General features: G+C 53.2%; 1 protein-coding gene across 2 annotated transcripts in view; it reads right to left on the bottom strand.

Moving 5' to 3' along the window:
- Window positions 1–21,152, bottom strand: part of tm7sf2 (transmembrane 7 superfamily member 2) — a 32,620-nt gene extending 11,468 nt beyond the window's left edge. Inside the window, exons 1-6 of one of the 2 annotated variants that reach the window (XM_038787513.1) lie at window positions 20,366–21,152; window positions 11,186–11,396; window positions 9,326–9,522; window positions 7,527–7,581; window positions 3,779–3,973; window positions 2,179–2,282 (exon numbers count right to left, since the gene is read on the bottom strand). In XM_038787513.1, the coding sequence (XP_038643441.1) occupies window positions 2,179–2,282; window positions 3,779–3,973; window positions 7,527–7,581; window positions 9,326–9,522; window positions 11,186–11,243 (609 nt within the window). In that variant the 5' untranslated portion in view covers window positions 11,244–11,396; window positions 20,366–21,152. Of the gene's footprint in view, window positions 1–2,178; window positions 2,283–3,778; window positions 3,974–7,526; window positions 7,582–9,325; window positions 9,523–11,185; window positions 11,397–13,746; window positions 13,865–20,365 lie in introns of those variants that run through there. The other variant, XM_038787511.1, reaches the window with a different exon arrangement.
- Between the last annotated feature and the right edge of the window lie 1,164 nt (window positions 21,153–22,316).

Below are 22,316 nucleotides of genomic sequence, written 5' to 3'. Positions count from 1 at the left end.
GAACCCGGGACCCTGGCAGGGTGAGGCAGCTGGCACTGGGGTTACAGAAGTTTGCCTAACTACCCGTACCACAGGAGGCCAAATCGTCCCAGATTCCAGCTCAAACCATGATCTTTAAATTTTTTCTAAATTTCCCTCACGGGACGTGGGCGTCGCTGTCCGGGCCCGACATTTGTTGACCCTCGAGAAGAGGATGGCGGGTGGGCCGCCATCTTGAACCCGCTGCAGTCCCTATGGTGTAGGTACACCCACCACGCTGTTAGGGAGGGTCTTGACCCGGTGGCAGTAAAGAAACGGTCGATATTTGTGCGGCAGTCAAACCCTTTCGACCGACAATGGCTTGAATCGCACGGCCTTCTAAAGTAGTGAAACACGCAGGGACCCTAACACAGGCCTGGAGACACCGGCCTCCATTACCTCAGACACCGATTGTGAAAGGACAGGTCAGTAAATAATCTCCAGAACAGTAACCGGGCCTTGAGCAAACGTTCAGATGAGCCTTGACCATAATAGGAGCAGGGGGCCATTGGGCCCATCGAGTTTGCTCCGCTATTCAACGACTGATCTGAGGTGATAATCCTCGAGCCCACCTTCCCGCCTTATCCACGTAACCCTCACCGATTAAAAATCCGTCTCTCTCTCTCTCGGCCTCGGACACACTTAACAACCCGGATCCTACAGCTCTCTGCGGTAAAGAATTCCACAGATTCACTCCCCTCTGAGAGAGGAAATTCCTCCTCATCTCCATCTGAAATGGGGCCCACCCCCCTCACTCGGAGATTACTCCCTCTGGTCCCAGACTCTCCCACAAGAGGAAACATCCTCTCAGCATCTCCCCCAAGAATCCTCCGTGGCCCAATACGAGAGCCCCCCAGCAAACCCACCCCTCCCCCCCAAAAGAGATTGATTGATTCCCCTCCCCCACCCGTGAATTCATTCAGGAGATGCGGCCGTCGCTGGCTATAGGCCCAGTATTTGTTGCCCATCCCTAATTGCCCCTCGAGAAGGTGGTGGGTGAGCCGCCATCTTGAACCCGCCGCGGTTCCCGTGGGGTGTAGGTACACCCACCGTGCTGTTAGGGAGGGAGTTTCCAGGATTTTGACCCCAGCCACAGTGAAGGAACGGCCGATATATTTCCCAGTCGGGATGGCGAGCGGCTCGGAGGGGGGGGGGACTTGCAGGCGGGGGTGTTCCCCGTGCGTCTGCTGCTGCCCTCGTCCTTCTAGACGGTAGAGGTGGCGGGTTTGGAAGGTGCTGTCGAAGGAGCGAGTGGCTGCGGGGCGTCTTGTAGACGGTGCGCACGGCTGCCGCTGTGCGTCGGGGGGGGTGGAGGGAGCGAATGTTTGTGGTTAGCGTGTCGATCGAGCGGGGCTGCTTCGCCCTGGATGGTGTTGAGCTTCTCGAGTGTCGTTGGGAGCCGCGCTCATCCAGGCGAGTGGAGAGTATTCCCTCACACTCCTGACTTGTGCCTTGTAGATGGTGGACAGGCTTTGGGAGGGGGTCAGGAGGTGAGTTACTCTCCGCAGGATTCCCAGCCTCTGACCTGCTCTGGTAGCCACAGTATTAATGTGGCTGGGTCCAGTTCAGTTTCTGATCAATGGTAACCCCCAGGATGTTCAGGGGAATTCAGCGATGGGAATGTCAAGGGGCGATGGTTAGATCCTCTCTTGTTAGTGATGGTCATTACTTGCCACTTGTGGGCGTGAATGTAACTTGCCCCTTGTCAGCCCCGAGCCTGGATATTGCCCAGGCCTTGCTGCATTTGGACACGGACTGATTCAGTATCTGAGGAGTCACGAATGGTGCTGAACATTGTGCAGCCATCCGCAAACATCCTTGACCTTATGATGGAAGGGAGGTCATTGATGAAGCAGCTGAAGATGGTTGGGGCCGAGGACACGATCCTGAGGAACTCCTGCAGTGACGTCCTGGAGCTGAGATGATTGACCTCCAACCACCACAACCATCTTCCCTTGGGCCAGGAAGAGAAAGATTGGACGGGCAGACTGGGGAGGTGGTCTTGTGCACACAGTGGGTGAGGGTCCCTATCTCGGGGTCAGAGGCTCCAGGATGCAATAACTGCAGGAAGATGATGGATGAAGCGGCTGAAGGTGGCTGGGGCCTGTTTTGGGGCTCGCCGCACACCACCTACTCTCCCGGGTTTACGCGCATGCTTACCCAGCCGATCAGTCCCGGCCGCAGTTCACAGAAATACTTGAGGTCGAAGCTCCCGACTCGAGGGTTCAGCTCGTGGCCGATGAAGAAGTCGTAAATTGGGTTGCCTGCGGCGGGAAAGGATGGGGGAAAAAAAAAAAAAAAACGCCGTCAATGTTGCCACTCGCCCAGCACGCTGGGTTGCCACTGGCAAGGGCAGCCATGCCTGGCGCCCTCTGTAGGTGCTGCGAACAGCGGCTCACAACACAGGCCGCTACACGAGGCCATCCGTGGCACTCACCGCCTGTCAATGCAGCCAAAACCAACTGACCTGCGCTAGGATCCCAGACGCGAACCCAACTATTTTCAATTTGTAAAACTATGAGGAACTGTTACTGCCCCACAGGAGCGGCGACACTGACCAATTGGTATCTTTTAAGTCAACCACTTTGGCACCACAGAAATAGGTCAACAATTAACAAGCAACAACAGTTCTTAAGTGAAAGAGAAAACCTTAACTGACTTCCTAAATCTGCCTCTATATTCTAATTAAGCAAACCAATATATTTCAAATACCACTCATGAATAAAGTTAACACCCAGGTTTCTACCTGCTTTTCCCTGTGCAGAGTCTTTGGAGAGAGAACCTTTCAGGACCAAACGGATTCACCTCCGTTCAGATGACAGTTCTGGGACCAACTGATTCTTTTAAGACGGACCTGGCTCCTCCCATTAACGATATAATCTGGGAGAGCGGCATGCGGCACAGTGGTTAGCACTGCTGCCTGTGGCACTGAGGACCTGGGTTCGATCCCGGCCCTGGATCACTGTCCGTGTGGAGTTTGCACATTGCTCATCCACTCAACCCAAAAAAGATGTGCAGGGTACGTGGATTGGCCACGTTAAAATGCCCCTTAATTGTTAAAAAAAAGAATTGGGTACTCTAAATTTATTTAAAAATATATATATATATATTCAGTGACTTGGCCACCACTGCCTTCTGTGGTAGAGAATTCCACAGGTTCCCCATTCTCTGAGTGAAGAAATGTCACCTCATCTCGGTCCTCAAAATGGCCGACTCCTTCCCCAAGTGAAGAAATTTCTCCTCATCTCAGCCCCAAAATGGCCGACTCCTTCCCCGAGTGAAGATATTTCACCTCATCTTGGTCCTCAAAATGGCCGACTCCTTCCCCGAGTGAAGATATTTCCCCTCATCTTGGTCCCCAAAATGGCCGACTCCTTCCCCGAGTGAAGAAATTTCTCCTCATCTTGGTCCTCAAAATGGCCGACTCCTTCCCCGCGTGAAGAAATTTCTCCTCATCTCGGTCCCCAAAATGGCCGACTCCTTCCCCGAGTGAAGATATTTCCCCTCATCTTGGTCCCCAAAGTGGCCGACTCCTTCCCCGTGTGTAGAAATTTCTCCTCATCTTTGTCCCCAAAATGGCCAACTCCCCCGAGTGAAGAAATATCTCATCTCAATTCCTAAAATGGCCGACTCCTTCCCCGAGGTCCTCGCGCGATAGTGAGCCTGCCACGCCAAAAGGAATCCTAAAGATATAAAACAAGTTGCCACAAAACCATCAGACCAAAAACGACAACCACGCGGGCGCGGCAGAGGAGCTCACCTGAGTTTCCACCCGGCGCCAACGCCGACTCGGGCACCCCCAGCGAACGGCCGTACAGGAAGACGCTCAGCGCGAAGGAAGCCACGGTGGAGGCAAACGCCAACTGCACGCACCGGTCGTGGACTGAACTCAGCCGCAGCCCTCCGAGGAGGCCGAGGCCCAGCAGGAGGGAGGTGGCGACAAAGGAATGGAGCCCTGCGGAGAGAAAGGCGGCCCACGGGTGACATGAGAGACGGCGGACCGCGCGCACCCGCACGGCGACGCAGCGAGCCTGCCCGACGTCCATTCCCCAGCGTCCCGCCTCCTCCGTCGCAACCCCTCCTCGCCCCCTCGAGGAGCTTTCACCTCCTTGCGTTTGCGATTAGGAAGCACCGATTAAAATAATTCATCAGAGGAACTGAGCAAAAATCATTGGCTAGATTATTCTCAAATCATAGGAACAGGAGGAGGCCATTCAGCCCCTCAAACCTGTCAATGAGATCAGGGCTGATCCGCGGCCTACTCCATAAACCTGCCTTTAGGCCCGTATCCCTTAATATCTTTGCTCAACAAAAATCTATCTCAGATTTGAAATGAACGGATTTCGCTTCAACTGTGGGAGAGAGTTCCAAAACTCCACCACCCTTGGAGTGAAGCAGTTCTTCCTACAATTTCTCCTGAACGGTCTGGCCCTCATTTTTAGACGATGCTCCCGAGTTTTAGAATCTCCAACGGTGGAAACAGTTTATCTTTATCTACCCTGTCCTTCCCTGTCAATACCTTGACGATTTCGATCAAACCAACCCCTTAAACTTCTGAATTCCAGTGAAAACAGGCCTAATGAGTGATCTCTCCTCATAACTCAACCCCTGTAATCCAGGTATCACGTTTGTAAACCTACGTCGCACTAACTCCACGGCCGAACTATCCTTCCTGAGGTGTACAACCATCAAGAGTATTGACGGGCAGAGGGATCTGGGTGTACAGGTCCACAGGTCACTGAAAGGGGCAACACAGGCGGAGAAGGTAGTCAAGAAGGCCTACGGCAGGCTTGCCTTCATTGGCCGGGGCATTGAGTATAAAAATTGGCAGTCGTGTTGCAGCTGTGTAGAACCTTAGTTAGGCCGCACTTGGAGTATAGTCTTCACTTCTGGCCGCCACACTACCAGAAGGATGTGGAGGCTTTAGAGAGGGCGCAGAAGGGATTTACCAGGATGCTGCCTGGTATGGAGGGCATTAGCTATGAGGGGCGGTTGAATAAACTCGGTTTGTTCTCACTGGAACGACGGAGGTTGAGGGGCGACCTGATAGAGGTCTACAAAATGATGAGGGGCATAGACAGGGTGGATAGTCAGAGGCTTTTCCCCGGGGTAGAGGGGTCAATTACTAGGGGGCATAGGTTTAAGGTGGGAGGGGCAAGGTTTAGAGGAGATGTACGAGGCAAGTTTTTTTACACAGAGGGTAGTGGGTGCCTGGAACTCGCTGCCGGAGGAGGTGGTGGAAGCAGGGACAATAGTGACGTTTAAGGGGCATCTTGACGAATACATGAATAGGATGGGAATAGAGGGATACGGACCCCGGAAGGGGAGAAGATTTTAGTTTAGACGGGCAGCATGGTCGGCGCAGGCTTGGAGGGCCGAAGGGCCTGATCCTGTGCTGTAATTTTCTTTGTTCTTCGTGTGGTGCCTAGATGGCATTGAGGTGCGTAGAGAAGAAGTGTTGGCAATTCTGGACAATTCTGGACAAGGTGAAAATAGATAAGTCCCCGGGGCCGGATGGGATTTATCCTAGGATTCTCTGGGAAGCCAGGGAAGAGATTGCTGAGCCTTTGGCTTTGATTTTTAGGTCATCATTGGCTACAGGAATAGTGCCAGAGGACTGGAGGATAGCAAATGTGGTCCCTTTGTTCAAGAAGGGGAGTAGAGATAACCCCGGTAACTATAGGCCGGTGAGCCTAACGTCTGTGGTGGGTAAGGTCTTGGAGAGGATTATAAAAGATACGATTTATAATCATCTAGATAGGAATAATATGATTAGGGATAGTCAGCATGGTTTTGTGAAGGGTAGGTCATGCCTCACAAACCTTATCGAGTTCTTTGAGAAGGTGACTGAACAGGTAGACGAGGGTAGAGCAGTTGATGTGGTGTATATGGATTTCAGTAAAGCGTTTGATAAGGTGCCCCACGGTCGGCTATTGCAGAAAATACGGAGGCTGGGGATTGAGGGTGATTTAGAGATGTGGATCAGAAATTGGCTAGTTGAAAGAAGACAGAGAGTGGTAATTGATGGGAAATGTTCAGAATGGAGTTCAGTTACGAGTGGCGTACCACAAGGATCTGTTCTGGGGCCGTTGCTGTTTGTCATTTTTATAAATGACCTAGAGGAGGGCGCAGAAGGATGGGTGAGTAAATTTGCAGACGACACTAAAGTCGGTGGAGTTGTAGACAGTGTGGAAGGATGTTGCAGGTTACAGAGTGACATAGATAAGCTGCAGAGCTGGGCTGAGAGGTGGCAAATGGAGTTTAATGTGGAGAAGTGTGAGGTGATTCACTTTGGAAAGAATAACAGGAATGCGGAATATTTGGCTAATGGTAAAATTCTTGGTAGTGTGGATGAGCAGAGGGATCTCGGTGTCCATGTACATAGATCCCTGAAAGTTGCCACCCAGGTTGATAGGGTTGTGAAGAAGGCCTATGGTGTGTTGGCCTTTATTGGTAGAGGGATTGAGTTCCGGAGCCATGAGGTCATGTTGCAGTTGTACAAAACTCTAGTACGGCCGCATTTGGAGTATTGCGTACAGTTCTGGTCGCCTCATTATAGGAAGGACGTGGAAGCCTTGGAACGGGTGCAGAGGAGATTTACCAGGATGTTGCCTGGTATGGAGGGAAAATCTTATGAGGAAAGGCTGATGGACTTGAGGTTGTTTTCGTTAGAGAGAAGAAGGTTAAGAGGTGACTTAATAGAGGCATACAAAATGATCAGAGGGTTAGATAGGGTGGACAGCGAGAGCCTTCTCCCGCGGATGGAGGTGGCTAGCACGAGGGGACATAGCCTTAAATTGAGGGGTAATAGATATAGGACAGAGGTCAGAGGTGGGTTTTTTACGCAAAGAGTGGTGAGGCCGTGGAATGCCCTACCTGCAACAGTAGTGAACTCGCCAACATTGAGGGCATTTAAAAGTTTATTGGATAAGCATATGGATGATAAGGGCATAGTGTAGGTTAGATGGCCTTTAGTTTTTTTTTCCATGTCGGTGCAACATCGAGGGCCGAAGGGCCTGTACTGCGCTGTATCGTTCTATGTTCTATGTTCTACGTTCTAACTGCTCCCGGTGGTTCGAAGTGGGGTCTAACCAAAGCTTTGTAAAGCTGCAGCGTAACCCCAGTGTCTTCATACTCCAATCCTCCGGAGGTAAAGGCCTACATTCCGTTAGCCTTCTTGATTACTGTCTGCCCTTGTTCTGATCTCCGACAGTGGGGAGGTCCCTCTAACTACAAAAGGGCATCGTGTTCGGTGGGGATCGCATGTTGGGACAGCCGGCTGCAAAAAAAAACTTGCGGGAAAAGTTATTTTTTATTTGTAGAGACCCCCCCCCCCCCAACCTTACTTTGTATCAACTCCTCTTGTCCCACAACGGAAGCCTCCTCATGCCCCCCCCCCCACCCACTCAAGGCTCAACAACTCCCCTCCTCCCCTCTCAACCAACACCCCCCCCCCCCCCGAGAGGCTGGTACTCCCAACGTCCCCAGGGCGCGCCCGAAAAACGTACCGTTGATTCGGTAGGCGAGCCTGGTGCCGTCCCGAAGCTGCATGCCTTGCGTGACCTGCCGAGACACAAGGTGAAACCCCGACGGTGGGGGGGGGGGAAGAGGAGGAGGCGGAAAAAGTCATCGAGAGTTAAGGAAATCTGCCCCCGTGCCCCGGCCTGGCCTACACGTGACTCCAGACCCCCACGCCCGGCAGTGTGGCCAGCCAGCCACCCCTCCCCATTAAATCATTCAAAAAAAAAAAGCCTATCCCGGTGACCTCGAGGACAATCCCCCCCCCCCCGCCCCCCTCCCCCGCCATCCTCCCCAACAACACGGACAGCAATCCCGCTTCTCTCAGACGAAGGTCGCGCCAGGGAACTTTACCGCTCTGCGCTCCAACTTCAGTCAAATTCAATCTGGGCCACCTCGCTGGCAACGTCCAACATTCATTCCCCCCCCCCCCCCCCCCCCCCCGCTTTTGGCAGGGGGTGGGGGAGCAGTTTAGCTCAGTTGGCTGCACAGCTGGTTCGTGAAGCAGAGTGAGGCCTCCAGCGTGGGTTCAATACCCGTACCGACTGAGGGTATTGGCAAAGGCCCCCCGCCCCCCTTCTCAACCTCGCCACCCCACCCCCTCGCCTGAGGTGTGGCGACCCTCAGGTTAAATCATCGCCAGTCAGCTCCCCCCACCCCCCTCTCAAAGGGGAAAGCGGCCTATGGTCGTCTGGAACTCTGCCGAGTTCGCTTTACTTTAATAACCTTTGAGCAAGCGGTGGAGGGCCACCTCCATCACCTGCTGCACAGCCCTTGACCTTGTGTGCAGTTCTGGTTGCCGCATTATAGGAAGGGTGTGGAAGCATTGGAAAGGGTGCAGAGGAGATTTACCAGGATGTTGCCTGGTATGGAGGGAAGATCTTACGAGGAAAGGCTGAGGGACTTGAGGCTGTTTACGTTAGAGAGAAGAAGGTTATGAGGTGACTTAATTGAGGCATACAAGATGATCAGAGGATTAGATAGGGTGAGAGCCTTTTTCCTCGGACGGTGATGTCCAGCACGAGGGGACATAGCTTTAAATTGAGGGGAGATAGATATAGGACAGATGTCAGAGGTCGGTTCTTTACTCAGAGAGTAGTGAGGGCGTGGAATGCCCTGCCTGCAACAGTAGTGGACTCGCCAACACTAAACGCATTCAAATGGTCATTGGATAGACATATGGACGATAAGGGAATAGTGTAGATGGTCTTTAGAGGGGTTTCACAGGTCGGCGCAACATCGAGGGCCGAAGGGCCTGTACTGCGCTGGAATGTTCTATGTTAAGCTGTAACGGTTTGATACAAGGGAGCTCCCGGCTCGGCCCATTTCTGAGAGAGCGCGGTTAAGACTAGCTAAGGTAGCTCTTTCAAGAGCCGGTGACGACACGATGGGTCGAATGGCCTCCTTTCTGTGCTGTGAAATTCCAACATTCTATCAACTGGGTAGTTTCACGATCACCTCTCCCTAATCTATCAATGAACTGAATTTAAGTCCCTTCCAACGTGTCGACGGGGTTTGAACCCATGTGGGCGGCGCGGTTGCACAGTGGTTAGCACTGTTGCTTCACGGCGCCAGGGTCCCGGGTTCGATTCCCGGGCTTGGGTCACTGTCTGTGCGGAGTCTGCACGTTCTCCCCCCCCCGTGTCTGCGTGGGTTTCCTCCGGGTGCTCCGGTTTCCTCCCACAAGTCCTGAAAGACGTGCTTGTTGGGTGAATTGGACATTCTGAATTCTCCCCCTGTGCCCCAAGTGACGCTTTCCCCTTCCGTCGGTCCAGCGGTTCAACCTTACCTTCCCGACGGGAAGCAGGCCCAAGGCAGCCTGCAGGCCGAACCAGCCCAACACCAGGAGGAACGCGTCGAGGTCCCAGAGCTCACTGGGCGCCGGCAGGGGAGACGGCAGGCTCCAGACACTTCCTCCCTCGGTGCGACAGGCGAGCAGGAGGTAGAAGACGGTGCAGGGCAACAGCACCGGGAGGAACAGCGCACCTGTCCAGAGAGGAGGAGGGTTTTACTCGCCTGACCAATCGTCTTCCCCGACTCCGCGACGGCCCCTGAAAATCTATCCCCCCCCGCCCCCCCCAATCTCCCCTCCAGCTCCCACGTCCAACCCTGCAATCCGTCCTCTCGAATCTGCCTCTAACTGCCAATGAAGGCCCGCTCCCCTTCATTTGTAACCGCCCTTCCATCAGTGAATCCCCCCACCCCCCACTATCAACACCTACCCCTGACCATTCATTCTCTTCCACCCCCCTCCGCCTCTACAACGGTACAAAATCCACCACGTTCCTCTCTCTCTAGTTCAGAAGAGGCACGCTTTTCCTCCGCTTCTCCCTCGCCACAGATGCTGTTTGCGTTTTCCAGCGCTTCCCGTTTTTATTCCAGATTCCCAACACTCACAGCACTTTGCTTTTATATTATCCTGGTTGACAAAACATACTTGGGCCCAGCCATATTAATACTGTGGCTACCAAGGGCAGCACGGTGGCCTAGTGGTTAGCACAACCGCCTCACGGCGCTGAGGTCCCAGGTTCGATCCCGGCTCTGGGTCACTGTCCGTGTGGAGTTTGCACATTCTCCCCGTGTCTGCGTGGGTTTCGCCCCCACAACCCAAAAATGTGCAGAGTAGGTGGATTGGCCGCGCTAAATTGCCCCTTAATTGGAAATAATAATTGGCTAATCTAAATTTAAAAAAAAAAAAAATACTGTGGCTACCAGAGCAGGTCAGAGGCTGGGAATCCTGCGGAGAGTAACTCACCCCCTGACTCCCCCCCCAAAGCCTGTCCACCATCTACAAGGCACAAGTCAGGAGTGTGAGGGAATACTCTCCACTCGCCTGGATGAGCGCGGCTCCCAGCAACACTCGAGAAGCTCGACACCATCCAGGACAAAGCAGCCCCGCTCGATCGACACGCTAACCACAAATATTCACTCCCTCCACCCCCTCCCCGACGCACAGCGGCAGCCGTGCGCACCGTCTACAAGACGCCCCGCAGCCACTCGCTCCTTCGACAGCACCTTCCAAACCCGTCACCTCTACCGTCTAGAAGGACGAGGGCAGCAGCAGACGCACGGGGAACACCACCGCCTGCAAGTTCCCCCCCTCCGAGCCGCTCACCCATCCCGACTGGGAAATATATCGGCCGTTCCTTCACTGTGGCTGGGGTCAAAACCCTCCCTAACAGCACGGTGGGTGTACCTACACCACACGGGGACTGCGGTGGGTTCAAGATGGCGGCTCACCCACCACCTCCAGGGGGCAGTCAGGGATGGGCGATAAATACTAGGCCTGGCCAGCGAGGCCCACATCCCTTAGGATTCGTACGGTACAGAAGGAGGCCATTTGGCCCATCGCGACTCCACCGACCCTCTGAGAGAGCACCCATGAACGAATAATCTACTTCTCCACCCACCCAACCTCCAACTGACAAAAATCAAGAAGCAATTCGTTCATCAAGATAAGAGCACCGTGGATGTTGGGATACGGAGGTACGCGGGTAAGCAGTTTAAGGAGATTGCATTCTGGGAAAGGGTTAACCAACCGTAACCTCCTGACACTCCCCCCTGTCCTTTCCGACCCCCAATCTCCGGCCTGATAGTCCTCTTTGCCGCTTTTGGTGGGGTTGTCTTACGTCCCAACACTGTCCCTTACCTACAGGCCCTCCAAACTCCAGCTCCGTGGTCCTGGGCATTTTGAACTTGTCGCCCATCTTTCGTCCCCCCCCCCCGGTACCCAAGTCGCCCGGTTGGCCTTGGTCTCGCGCTGGATGTCAACGCTTCAGCGTTCCCGTGCGACAGCCCGGCCCGCCATCCTTCGGGGACCCGTCCTCGAGCGTGGCCACGAGTAGGAGAGTCGGGAGCACCTGCAGAAAGCATGAAGCAATTTCCCCGTATTTTTTAAAAATCACAATTTAGCACAGCGCCTTTGTGAGCGTCGCTGGACCCAGCATTTGTTACCCATCCCTGACTGCCCTTAGCGTCTCGCTTGGCCATTTCCGAGGGGGGGCGGTTAAGAGTTGACCACATTGCGATGTGTGTCTGGAGTCACGTGTAGGCCAGACCGGGGTAAGGCCGGCAGATTTCCCCCCTTTCCCCTAAAGGGGAATATTAGCGAACCAGATGGGGTTTTATTTACGCCAATCGATGATCGTTGTCACGGTGACCGTTACCGAGACGGAGCTTTAGAATTCCAGATTTTATCCACTGAATTTAAATTCCAGCAGCATGCCTTTGTGGAGTTCGAACCCGTGTCCCCCTCCCCCTCCCCCCGAACACTAACCCGGGATCACGTTCCAGTGACGTTCCCACTCCGCCACCATCTCACCTGGGGCTCAGGACACTTCATCGACAATGGACCATAGGGTCTTAAAGAGTGCGGAAGGAGGGCGGCACAAGTGGTCAGCCCTGCAGCCTCACGGCGCCGAGGTCCCGGGTTCGATCCCGGCTCTGGGTCACTGCCCGTGTGGAGCTTCCACATTCTCCCCGTGTCTGCGTGGGTTTCGCCCCCACAACCAGGGTAGGTGGTTTGAACGCGCTAAATTGCCCCTTAATTGGAAAAAATGAATTGGATACTCTAAATTTGTATTAAAAAAAGTGCAGAAGGAGGCCATTGAGCCCATCGCACCCATACTAGTTCTTTGAAGGAGCGAACCAACTAGCTCAGCGGCTAGCACCAGTGGCCTGAGCCAACAGCTATCAGGTCCCACACTCCTGTTGGACACACAGAGCATCCATGAATTAATCTGAATCTTTATTAGTGTCACAAGTAGGCTTACATTGACCCTGCAATGAAGTTACTGTGAAAATCCCCTCGTCGCCACATTCCGGCGCCACATTCGGGTACACCGAGGGAGAATTCAGAATGTCCAATTCACCTAACAGCACGTCTTTCGGGGACTTGTGGGAGGAAACCGGAGCGCCCGGAGGAAACCCACGCAGACACGGGGGGGGGTGGGGGGGGGGGGGGGGAGAACGTGCAGACTCCGCACAGACATTGACCCAAACCGGGAATCGAACCTGGGACCTTGCCGCTGAGAAGCAACTGTGCTAACCACTGTGCTACCGTGCCGCAGTGATTCAAACATCCATGGAGTGGTTCAAACAAGCTGATAAACAGTTGACAATCCTGCCAAGAGTTGACCACATTGTTGTGTGTATGTGCGTGTGGGGGGGGGGGGGGGGGGGGGGTCTGGAGTCACATGTAGGCCAGACCGGGTAAGGACGGCAGATTTCCCCCTTCCCCTAAACGGGGTACATGAGCGAAACAGATGGGCTTTTACGACAATCGACGATCGTCGCCCGCTATTCCCCCCCCCCCCCCGAAAAAATAAGAAGAAACAAATCAAGGTCAGTCCCACTTCCCCACTGTTGTTTCATAGAGTTAACGTAGAACACACAATGCAGGAGGCCATTCGGCCCATCGACACTGCACCGACCCACTTCAGCCCTCACCTCCACCCTATCTCCGTAACCCAATAATCCCTCCTAACCTTTTTGGTCACTCGGGGCAATTTATCGTGGCCAATGCACGCCTTTGGACTGTGGGCGGAAACCGGAGCACCCGGAGGAAACCCACGCAGGCACGGGGAGAACTCCGCACAGACAGTGACCCAAGCCTGGGAATCGAACCTGGGGCCCTGGAGCGGTGAAGCAACAGAGCTGACCACTGTGCTACCGTACCGCACAACCCGGACATCTGTTTGGGATGTTGGGGGGGGGGGGGGGGGGGGGGGGGGGGTGAGACCCACGCAGACACGGGGAGAATTTGCAAACTCCACACGGACAGTGACCCGGGGCCTGGGTCGAACCCGGGTCCGCGGCGCTGGCAAAACAGGAGAGGAATTTCAAATCCCGCATCCTCCAAAAGAAAAGCGTGGACAATAGGAAATCTCTCCAGGGGGCAGTATTAGATTACGCCGGGAGGAGGGTGGAACTGGAAGAGGTTAGATTTGGCAGCGTGCTGTAACAGAAGCACGGGAGGGAGGGAAAACATGGTAAGGAAGGATTTTGCATTTCATTTCTCTGGTTTGCTGTAGATTTGCAAGTGTCTGAGCGCTTAAGCAGCTGGTGGGGGTAACCTGGGCATTTACCTTTGCCCCTTCAATAGCCAGGGGGTAACCTTGGCACTTACCTCTGCCCCTTCAGCAGCCAGGGGGGTAACCTGTGCACTTACCTTTGCCCCTTCAATAGCCAGGGGGTAACCTGGGCACTTACCTTTGCCCTTCAGCAGCCAGGGAGTGGACAGTGCCCAGTGTCTGACTCTGTTGTAGATTTCCTCACCCAGCTGTTTCTTCCCCCTCTCGCCCCGCCCACAGCCATGTAGCCATTTCCCTCCTGGCCAATCAGAGCCCGGGGAGCCCAACAAAAGGCTACATCGCACAGCCAATCGGCAGGGAGCAGTGTCAGGCCATCCAATCAGAGTGGGGGGAGGGGGAGGAGGTCCCTCCCCCAATCACCGCAGCCGGGACCCCGCCCACCTGAAACAGACCGCACACCCCTGCAAAGATCCTTCAATCTTCCTGCATTGTTTCCAAATATCTCCCCCCAAATATACACCCCTCCCAAATATACCCCCTCTCCCAAATATACCCCCTCTCCCAAATATACCCCCTCTCCCAAATATACCCCCCTCCCAAATATACCCCTCTCTCCCAAATATACCCCTCTCCCAAATATACCCCCCGCCCAAATATACCCCCACCCAAATATACCCCTCTCCCAAATATACCCCCTCTCCCAAATATACCCCCACCCAAATATACCCCCCTCTCCCAAATATACCCCCCGCCCAAATATACCCCCTCCCAAATATACCCCCACCCAAATATACCCCCCCAAATATACCCCCACCCAAATATACCCCCACCCAAATATACCCCTCTCCCAAATATACCCCCCTCCCAAATATACCCCCCTCCCCCAAATATACCCCCCTCTCCCAAATATACCCCCCCAAATATACCCCCACCCAAATATACCCCTCTCCCAAATATACCCCCACCCAAATATACCCCCCTCCCAAATATACCCCCCTCCCAAATATACCCCCCTCCCCAAATATACCCCCCTCCCCAAATATACCCCCCTCCCAAATATACCCCCTATCCCTAATATACCCCCCTCTCCCTAATACACCCCCTATATACCCTTTTCTCAAATGTGGCTCCCTTCTCCCTAATGTACTCCCTTCTCTCAAATGCACCCCTCCTTCTCTCAAATATACTCCCCCTTCTCTCAAATATACCATTCTGGGGCTGGTTTAGCTCACTCAGCTAAATCGCTGGCTTTTAAAGCAGACCAAGGTAGGCCAGCAGCACGGTTCGATTCCAGTACCAGCCTCCCCGAACAGGCGCCGGAATGTGGCGACTAGGGGCTTTTCACAGTGACTTCATTGAAGCCTACTCGTGACAATAAGCGATTTTCATTTTTCATTTTCATTCTCTCAAATATATATTCCCCATCTTCCAAATATACCCCCTTTAATAGATAGATAGAACAGTACAGCACAGAACAGGCCCTTCGGCCCTCGATGTTGTGCCGAGCAATGATCACCCTACTTAACCCCACGTAACCCGTATACCCGTAACCCAACAATCCCCCCATTAACCTTACGCTACGGGCAATTTAGCACGGCCAATCCACCTAACCCGCACATCTTTGGACTGTGGGAGGAAACCGGAGCACCCGGAGGAAACCCACGCACACACGGGGAGGACGTGCAGACTCCACACAGACAGTGACCCAGCCGGGAATCGAACCTGGGACCCTGGAGCTGTGAAGCATTGATGCTAACCACCATGCTACCGTGAGGCCTTCTCTTAAATATACCCCCATCTCCCAAATATACCCCCCCCCCCCCCCCCCCCCCCCGCACATAGAAATCCCAAATATGCCCCGGATCTCCCAAATATAGCCCCTCAGTGGGTCTCTCAGGTAACATCCCCCACAAATTCCTAAATATACCCCTCCCCGGGCGGATCACCAAATACACCCCTGCAGCTGAATCTCCCAAATACACTTCCCCTAACCCCCAAATATACTCCCCTGCTGGAGATCATAAATATCCCCCCTACCCAGATCCCCAAATATACCCCCTCCTCGAATCTCTCAAATATATTCCACCCCCCCCCCGGATCTCCCAAATACACCCCCCCACCCTGGATCTCTGAAACATACCTCCCTAGTTCTCTCAAATATTCACCCCTACATCTCCCAAATATAACCACCCCCCTCATACTGGATTTCCCAAATATATTCTCAGATATAGCCCCCCCCCCCCCCGCCCCTCTCTCAAATATACCCTCCCTTCTCTCAAATATACCTCGCCGAATCACCTCTTTCCCAGAGGTGATAGCCATGAACAATTTTGATTGTAACAAATTACGTGGGTTTACGTGGGTTTAAGTAGGGTGAGTCATTGCTCGGCACAACATCGAGGGCCGAAGGGCCTGTTCTGTGCTGTACTGTTCTATGTTCTATGTTCTAAATGATGATTCCAGCTTTTCTCAACATGCCACTCCCCAAGGTTCCCAGAGTCTCAGGGACAATCACACAGTCTGCACGTTCTCCCCGTGTCTGCGTGGGTTTCCTCCGGGTGCTCCGGTTTCCTCCCAAAAGTCCCAAATAGACGTGCTTGTTGGGTGAATTGGACATTCTGAATTCTCCCTCCGTGTACACAAACAGTCGTCGGTCGGAGTGTGGCGACGAGGGGATTTTCACAGTAACTTCATTGCAGCGTTAATGTAAGCCTACTTGTGACAATAATAAAGATTAAATTATTAAATAAAGTGTGGCATTTCTGCATGCACTCTTTTTTTCATATGCATTTAGAGTACCTGTGGTAGTCGGTATTTGGGGTATTACGGTAACCAGGTTGAGGCTGTAAGACCATTGGCGTGGGAGGTACCTGAGACAGCAAGATCATTGGTGAAGCCTGCCTGCTGGTTCCGCCCAGTAAGGCGGAGTATAAGAGCCTGTGTCTCCCCAGCAGCTGCATTCTGTACCTGCGCTGCTGGGGGAAACATCTAGTCCAATAAAGCCTTCAATTGTCGTCCAATCCCGCTTCTGGAGTCATTGATCGAGCATCAGTACCCAATTCATCTTTTCCAATTAAGGGGCAGTTTAGCGTGGCCAATCCACCTACCCTGCACATAGAATTATTTTCATAGAATTTACAGTGCAGGAGGCCATTCGGTCCATCGAGTCTGCACCGGCTCTTGGAAAGAGCATCCTACCCAAGGTTAACACCTCCACCCTATCCCCATAACCCAGTAACCCTACCCAACACTAAGGGCAATTTTGGACACTAAGGGCAATTTATCGTGTCCAATCCACCTAACCTGCACATCTTTTGACTGTGGGAGGAAACCGGAGCACCCGGAGGAAACCCACGCACACACGGGGAGGATGCGCAGACTCCGCACAGACAGTGACCCAAGCCGGAATCGAACCTGGGACCCTGGAGCTGTGAAGCGATTGTGCTACCCACAATGCTACCGTGCTGCCCACATCTTTGGGTTGTGGGGGCGAAACCCACACAGACACGGGGAGAATGTGCAAACTCCACACGGACAGTGACCCAGGGCCGAAATTCAAACCTGGGGCCTCGGTGCCATGAGGCAGCAGTGCTAACCACTGCGCCACCGTGCTGCCCCATTTTTGTACTTTTTAAAGAGCCTCGACTGGGTCAGCTTCATCTGTTGCCTCTCTGAAGGCCGAGCCCGTCGAATAATCTTCCCGGGTTAGCAAATCTGACCCCAACGCACCCGATTCACGCATTAGCCAAGGCCCAAGTTGGGCAGGGTGGGGGTGGAGGGCTCCACTTGTAGGATTCGGGAATCCAATTTAACTTTCATTATAAGGCTCCGGGGTACAAGTGTATTCGGACAAGGCTCACCAACGTGTTGAGTTATGGAAATATCAGCAGGAACGACGCTTGATCGGATAGGAGGCAGACGATCCGCGGAACGTCAGTCGTCAGCTGAGGACGCTCTCTCTCTCTCTCCTAAATTTTTCCTTCTCCTAGCTTTGTTCCGCGCCATTGAAAATCAGGCCTTATTAACTCTTTCCAAAACACAGCCTGGCCAGTGAACCAAGATTGGTCCATGTGGTACACGACTAGATTCTGGTTGGCTAGGCGAGGAATGGACATTTCCTCATGTCCATTCTTCCCGATAGGAAGCATGATTAGCTCATAGAACAGTACAGCACAGAACAGGCCCTTCAGCCCTCGATGTTGTGCCGAGCTTTGTCCGAGACCAAGATCAAGCTATCCCACTCCCCGTCATTCTGGCGTGCTCCATGTGCCTATCCAATAACCGCTTGAAAGTTCCTAAAGTGTCCGACTCCACTATCACAGCAGGCAGTCCATTCCGCACCCTAACCACTCTCTGAGTAAAGAACCTACCTCGGATATCCCTCCAATATTTCCCACCCTGAATCTTATAGTTATGCCCCCTTGTAACAGCTACATCCACCCGAGGAAATAGTCTCTGAACGTCCACTCTATCTATCCACCCTCATCATCTTATAAACCTCTATTAAGTCGCCTCTCATCCTCCTCCACTCCAAAGAGAAAAGCCCTCGCTCCCTCAATCTCTCCTCATAAGACCTACCCTCCAATCCAGGCAGCATTCTGGTAAATCTCCTTTGCACCCTTTCCAATGCAACACTGAGGGAGGATTCAGAATGTCCAATTCACCTAACAGCACGCCATTCTGGACTTGTGGGAGGAAACGGGAGCACCCGGTGGGAACCCACGCAGACAGTGACCCAAGCCAGGAATCGAACCTGGGACCCCGGAGCTGTGAAGCAACCATGTTGCTATCGAACTTAAGTGGAGAATTTCCACTTCCCCCTTTCTGGGGAATAATAGATAATTCGGTTTCAGTAAAACTTGGTTCCTAATTTTATTGATTGCATATTGATTGCAGGGGCTGGTTTAGCTCACTCGGCTAAATCGCTGGCTTTTAAAGCAGACCAAGGTAGGCCAGCAGCACGGTTCGATTCCCGTAACAGCCTCCCCGGACAGGCGCCGGAATGTGGCGACTAGGGGCTTTTCACAGTAACTTCATTGAAGCCGACTCGTGACAATAAGCGATTTTCATTTTCATTTTCATTTCATTTCATCCTCTAGCCCTCATTTTTACATCGTAGCAAACAGAATCATTTCACTAAGACTGTCAATGGCGTGGACTGTACCCAAAGTCTCAGACTTTGTGCATTTAGTGCGAAACCCTAATTAAATCAAGACACACATCACTCACTGTATTGTTGATTGGATCAGTTTTTACGTGTCTGATTTTGGGACCGTCTCCTGCTGTGAGATATATTTGACTTGCGGCTCTTGCGTTTAGAGTGGCAATTTTACCTTCAGGACATATTTATAAATTTAAACAAAGTCACATCAGCCTAATACAGGGGATTACGCAATGGGTAACACTTCAAAATCTATACGATCGTGAGCATTTAAAAGATGGGCTGGGTAGAATATTTTTACACATTCGCGGTGCTTAGCGCCACTACCTCAAGGGACCCAGGTTCGATTCCAGCCACGGTTCACTGTCTGTGTGGAGTTTGCACGTTCTCCTTAGTGTCCAAAGATGTGCAGTTTAGGTGGATTGGCCGTGCTAAATTGCCCCTTAGTATCCAAAGATGTGCAGGTTAGGTGGATTGGCCGTGCTAAATTGTCCCTTAGTGTCCAAAGATCTGCAGGTTAGGTGGATTGGCCGTGCTAAATTGCCCCTTAGTATCCAAAGATGTGCAGGTTAGGTGCACTGGCCGTGCTAAATTGCCCCTTAGCATGGTGGATGGGCAGCATGGTAGCATGGTGGTTAGCATAAATGCTTCACAGCTCCAGGGTCCCAGGTTCGATTCCCGGCTGGGTCACTGTCTGTGTGGAGTCTGCACGTCCTCCCCGTGTGTGCGTGGGTTTCCTCCGGGTGCTCCGGTTTCCTCCCACAGTCCAAAGATGTGCGGGTTAGGTGGATTGGCCATACTAAATTGCCCGTAGTGTCCTAAAAAAGTAAGATTAAGGGGGGGTTGTTGGGTTACGGGTATAGGGTGGATACGTGGGTTTGAGTAGGGTGATCATTGCTCGGCACAACATTGAGGGCCGAAGGGCCTGTTCTGTGCTGTTCTATATACGAGTGTCCAAAGATGTGCAGGTTGGGTGGATTGGCCGTGCTAAATTGCCCCTTAGCATCCAAAGATGTCCAGGTTAGATGGATTAGCTATGCTAAATTGCCCCTTAGTGTCCAAAGATGTGCAGGTTAGGTGGGATTATGGGGTTAGGGCAGGGGACTAGGCCTAGGTCGGGTGCTCTTTCAGAGGGTTGGTGCAGACTCGATGGGCCGAACGGCCTCCTTCTGCGCTGTGGGGATTCGATATTTAAGTACACTCTATTCCATAGAGAGCAGTGAAAACGTGCCAAACCTCGAAGAGATAACGCCCAACCAGACACCCCACATAGCAGCAACAAATGTCCTCCGGCATCATAAAGGGGAGGTGATGGTTTAGTGGGATCGTCACTGGACGAGCAACCCAGAGACTCAGCGTAACGGCTCTGAGAAACCCGGTTCGAATCCCACCACCGCTGATGGCAAAACAGGAATTCAATAATAATCCACAATTAATAATCCAATTGTTTGTTAAAAACCCACCCTATCAAGGGGAGGGGAGACCTGCCTCGTAGTGTTTCCACCCTTGCTTCCTCCGTGGAAATGCCCCGGCCAATCAGAGTCAAGCAAGCCCTGCCGTCTGCATTTTACGTTTGCCCTGTCACGCACGGAATGATCTGTCTGAGCTGCAGGCAGAACAATATTTTTCACTGTACCTCGGGACAAGTGACAGAAAACCAATCCAATTCGATCCGGAGTAAGTTGTTGATTGTTTGAAATTTGCCGTTCTTGGGTCGGTTCTGATGAGTGCCGGGTGAAAAACTTCGGCAGCACATCTTTTTTCCCCCCAACAATATTCAAATTCGGCACCCCAGAGCTTTCTATGACAGATCGACTCGTTCAATTTTGATTCCGCCAGTGGCTGTGGAAGGATCCGAACCCGTGTTTCCCACAGCAGGAGTCTCGGCCTCCGAATTGCGAGGTTTACTACGGCCATGACCACCACACGCTCTGGTGTCTGAAATGGAATGTGCACAGTTTACAATAACCGCGCCCAACCTCCCTCAGACTGAACCCAACCGAAGTTCAGGAAGGGAAGGGGACTGCATTTCCATAGCACCTTTTATCGCCTCGGAAAGGCTCGAAGAGCTGCAAAGCCGCACTCGCTGTTGCGACGGAGGAAATGTGGCAGCCACACTGCGCACAGCAAGATCCCAACAAACAGTCCCGTGATAACGGCCCAGGTCATTCGCTCTGGTGATGATGGTTTGGGGAGAATCGTTAGCTCAGGACTCGGGACACACACACACATCGTCCGATAGAAGTCGTGAGCTCTTTCACAGGCTCCCGAGTGGGCAGAGGTCCACAGTTTCATACCTCAGACAGCGCAGTACTACCAGAGGACCCGCCCTCAGACAGCGCAGTACTACCAGAGGACCCGCCCTCAGACAGCGCAGTACTCCCAGAGGACCCGCCCTCAGACAGCGCAGTACTACCAGAGGACCCGCCCTCAGACAGCGCCGTACTACCTCTGTACCAATCCTGGCAGTGTGGCGCTTCCTCCGCAACAAATCCATTCCCACGGTGCGGCGCTCCCTCTGTGACAACTCCCCTCTGACAGTGCGGCACTCCCTCAGTACTGACCCTCTGACAGTGAAGCACTCCCTCAGTACTGACCCTCTGACAGTGCGGCACTCCCTCAGTACTGACCCTCTGACAGTGCGGCACTCCCTCAGTACTGACCCTCTGACAGTGCAGCACTCCCTCAGTACTGACTCTCTGACAGTGCGGCACTCCCTCAGTACTGACCATCTGACAGTGCAGCACTCCCTCAGTACTGACCCTCTGACAGTGCGGCACTCCCTCAGTACTGACCCTCTGACAGTGCAGCACTCCCTCAGTACTGACCCTCTGACAGTGCAGCACTCCCTCAGTACTGACCCTCTGACAGTGCAGAACTCCCTCAGTACTGACCCTCTGACAGTGCAGCCCTCCCTCAGTACTGACCCTCTGACAGTGCGGCACTCCCTCAGTACTGACCATCTGACAGTGCAGCACTCCCTCAGTACTGACCCTCTGACAGTGCGGCACTCCCTCAGTACTGACCCTCTGACAGTGCGGCACTCCCTCAGTACTGACCCTCTGACAGTGCGGCACTCCCTCAGTACTGACCATCTGACAGTGCAGCACTCCCTCAGTACTGACCCTCTGACAGTGCGGCACTCCCTCAGTACTGACCCTCTGACAGTGCAGCACTCCCTCAGTACTGACCCTCTGACAGTGCAGCACTCCCTCAGTACTGACCCTCTGACAGTGCAGAACTCCCTCAGTACTGACCCTCTGACAGTGCAGCCCTCCCTCAGTACTGACCCTCTGACAGTGCGGCACTCCCTCAGTACTGACCATCTGACAGTGCGGCACTCCCTCAGTACTGACCCTCTGACAGTGCGGCACTCCCTCAGTACTGACCCTCTGACAGTGCAGCCCTCCCTCAGTACTGACCCTCTGACAGTGCAGCACTCCCTCAGTACTGACCCTCTGACAGTGCAGCACTCCCTCAGTACTGACCCTCTGACAGTGCAGCACTCCCTCAGTACTGACCCTCTGACAGTGCAGCACTCCCTCAGTACTGACCCTCTGACAGTGCAGCACTCCCTCAGTACTGAC

The sequence above is a fragment of the Scyliorhinus canicula genome, chromosome 31 (genome assembly GCF_902713615.1).
Source record: "Scyliorhinus canicula chromosome 31, sScyCan1.1, whole genome shotgun sequence".
NCBI classification, from domain to species: domain Eukaryota; kingdom Metazoa; phylum Chordata; class Chondrichthyes; order Carcharhiniformes; family Scyliorhinidae; genus Scyliorhinus; species Scyliorhinus canicula.
This window is presented reverse-complemented; position numbering and strand designations above follow the sequence as displayed.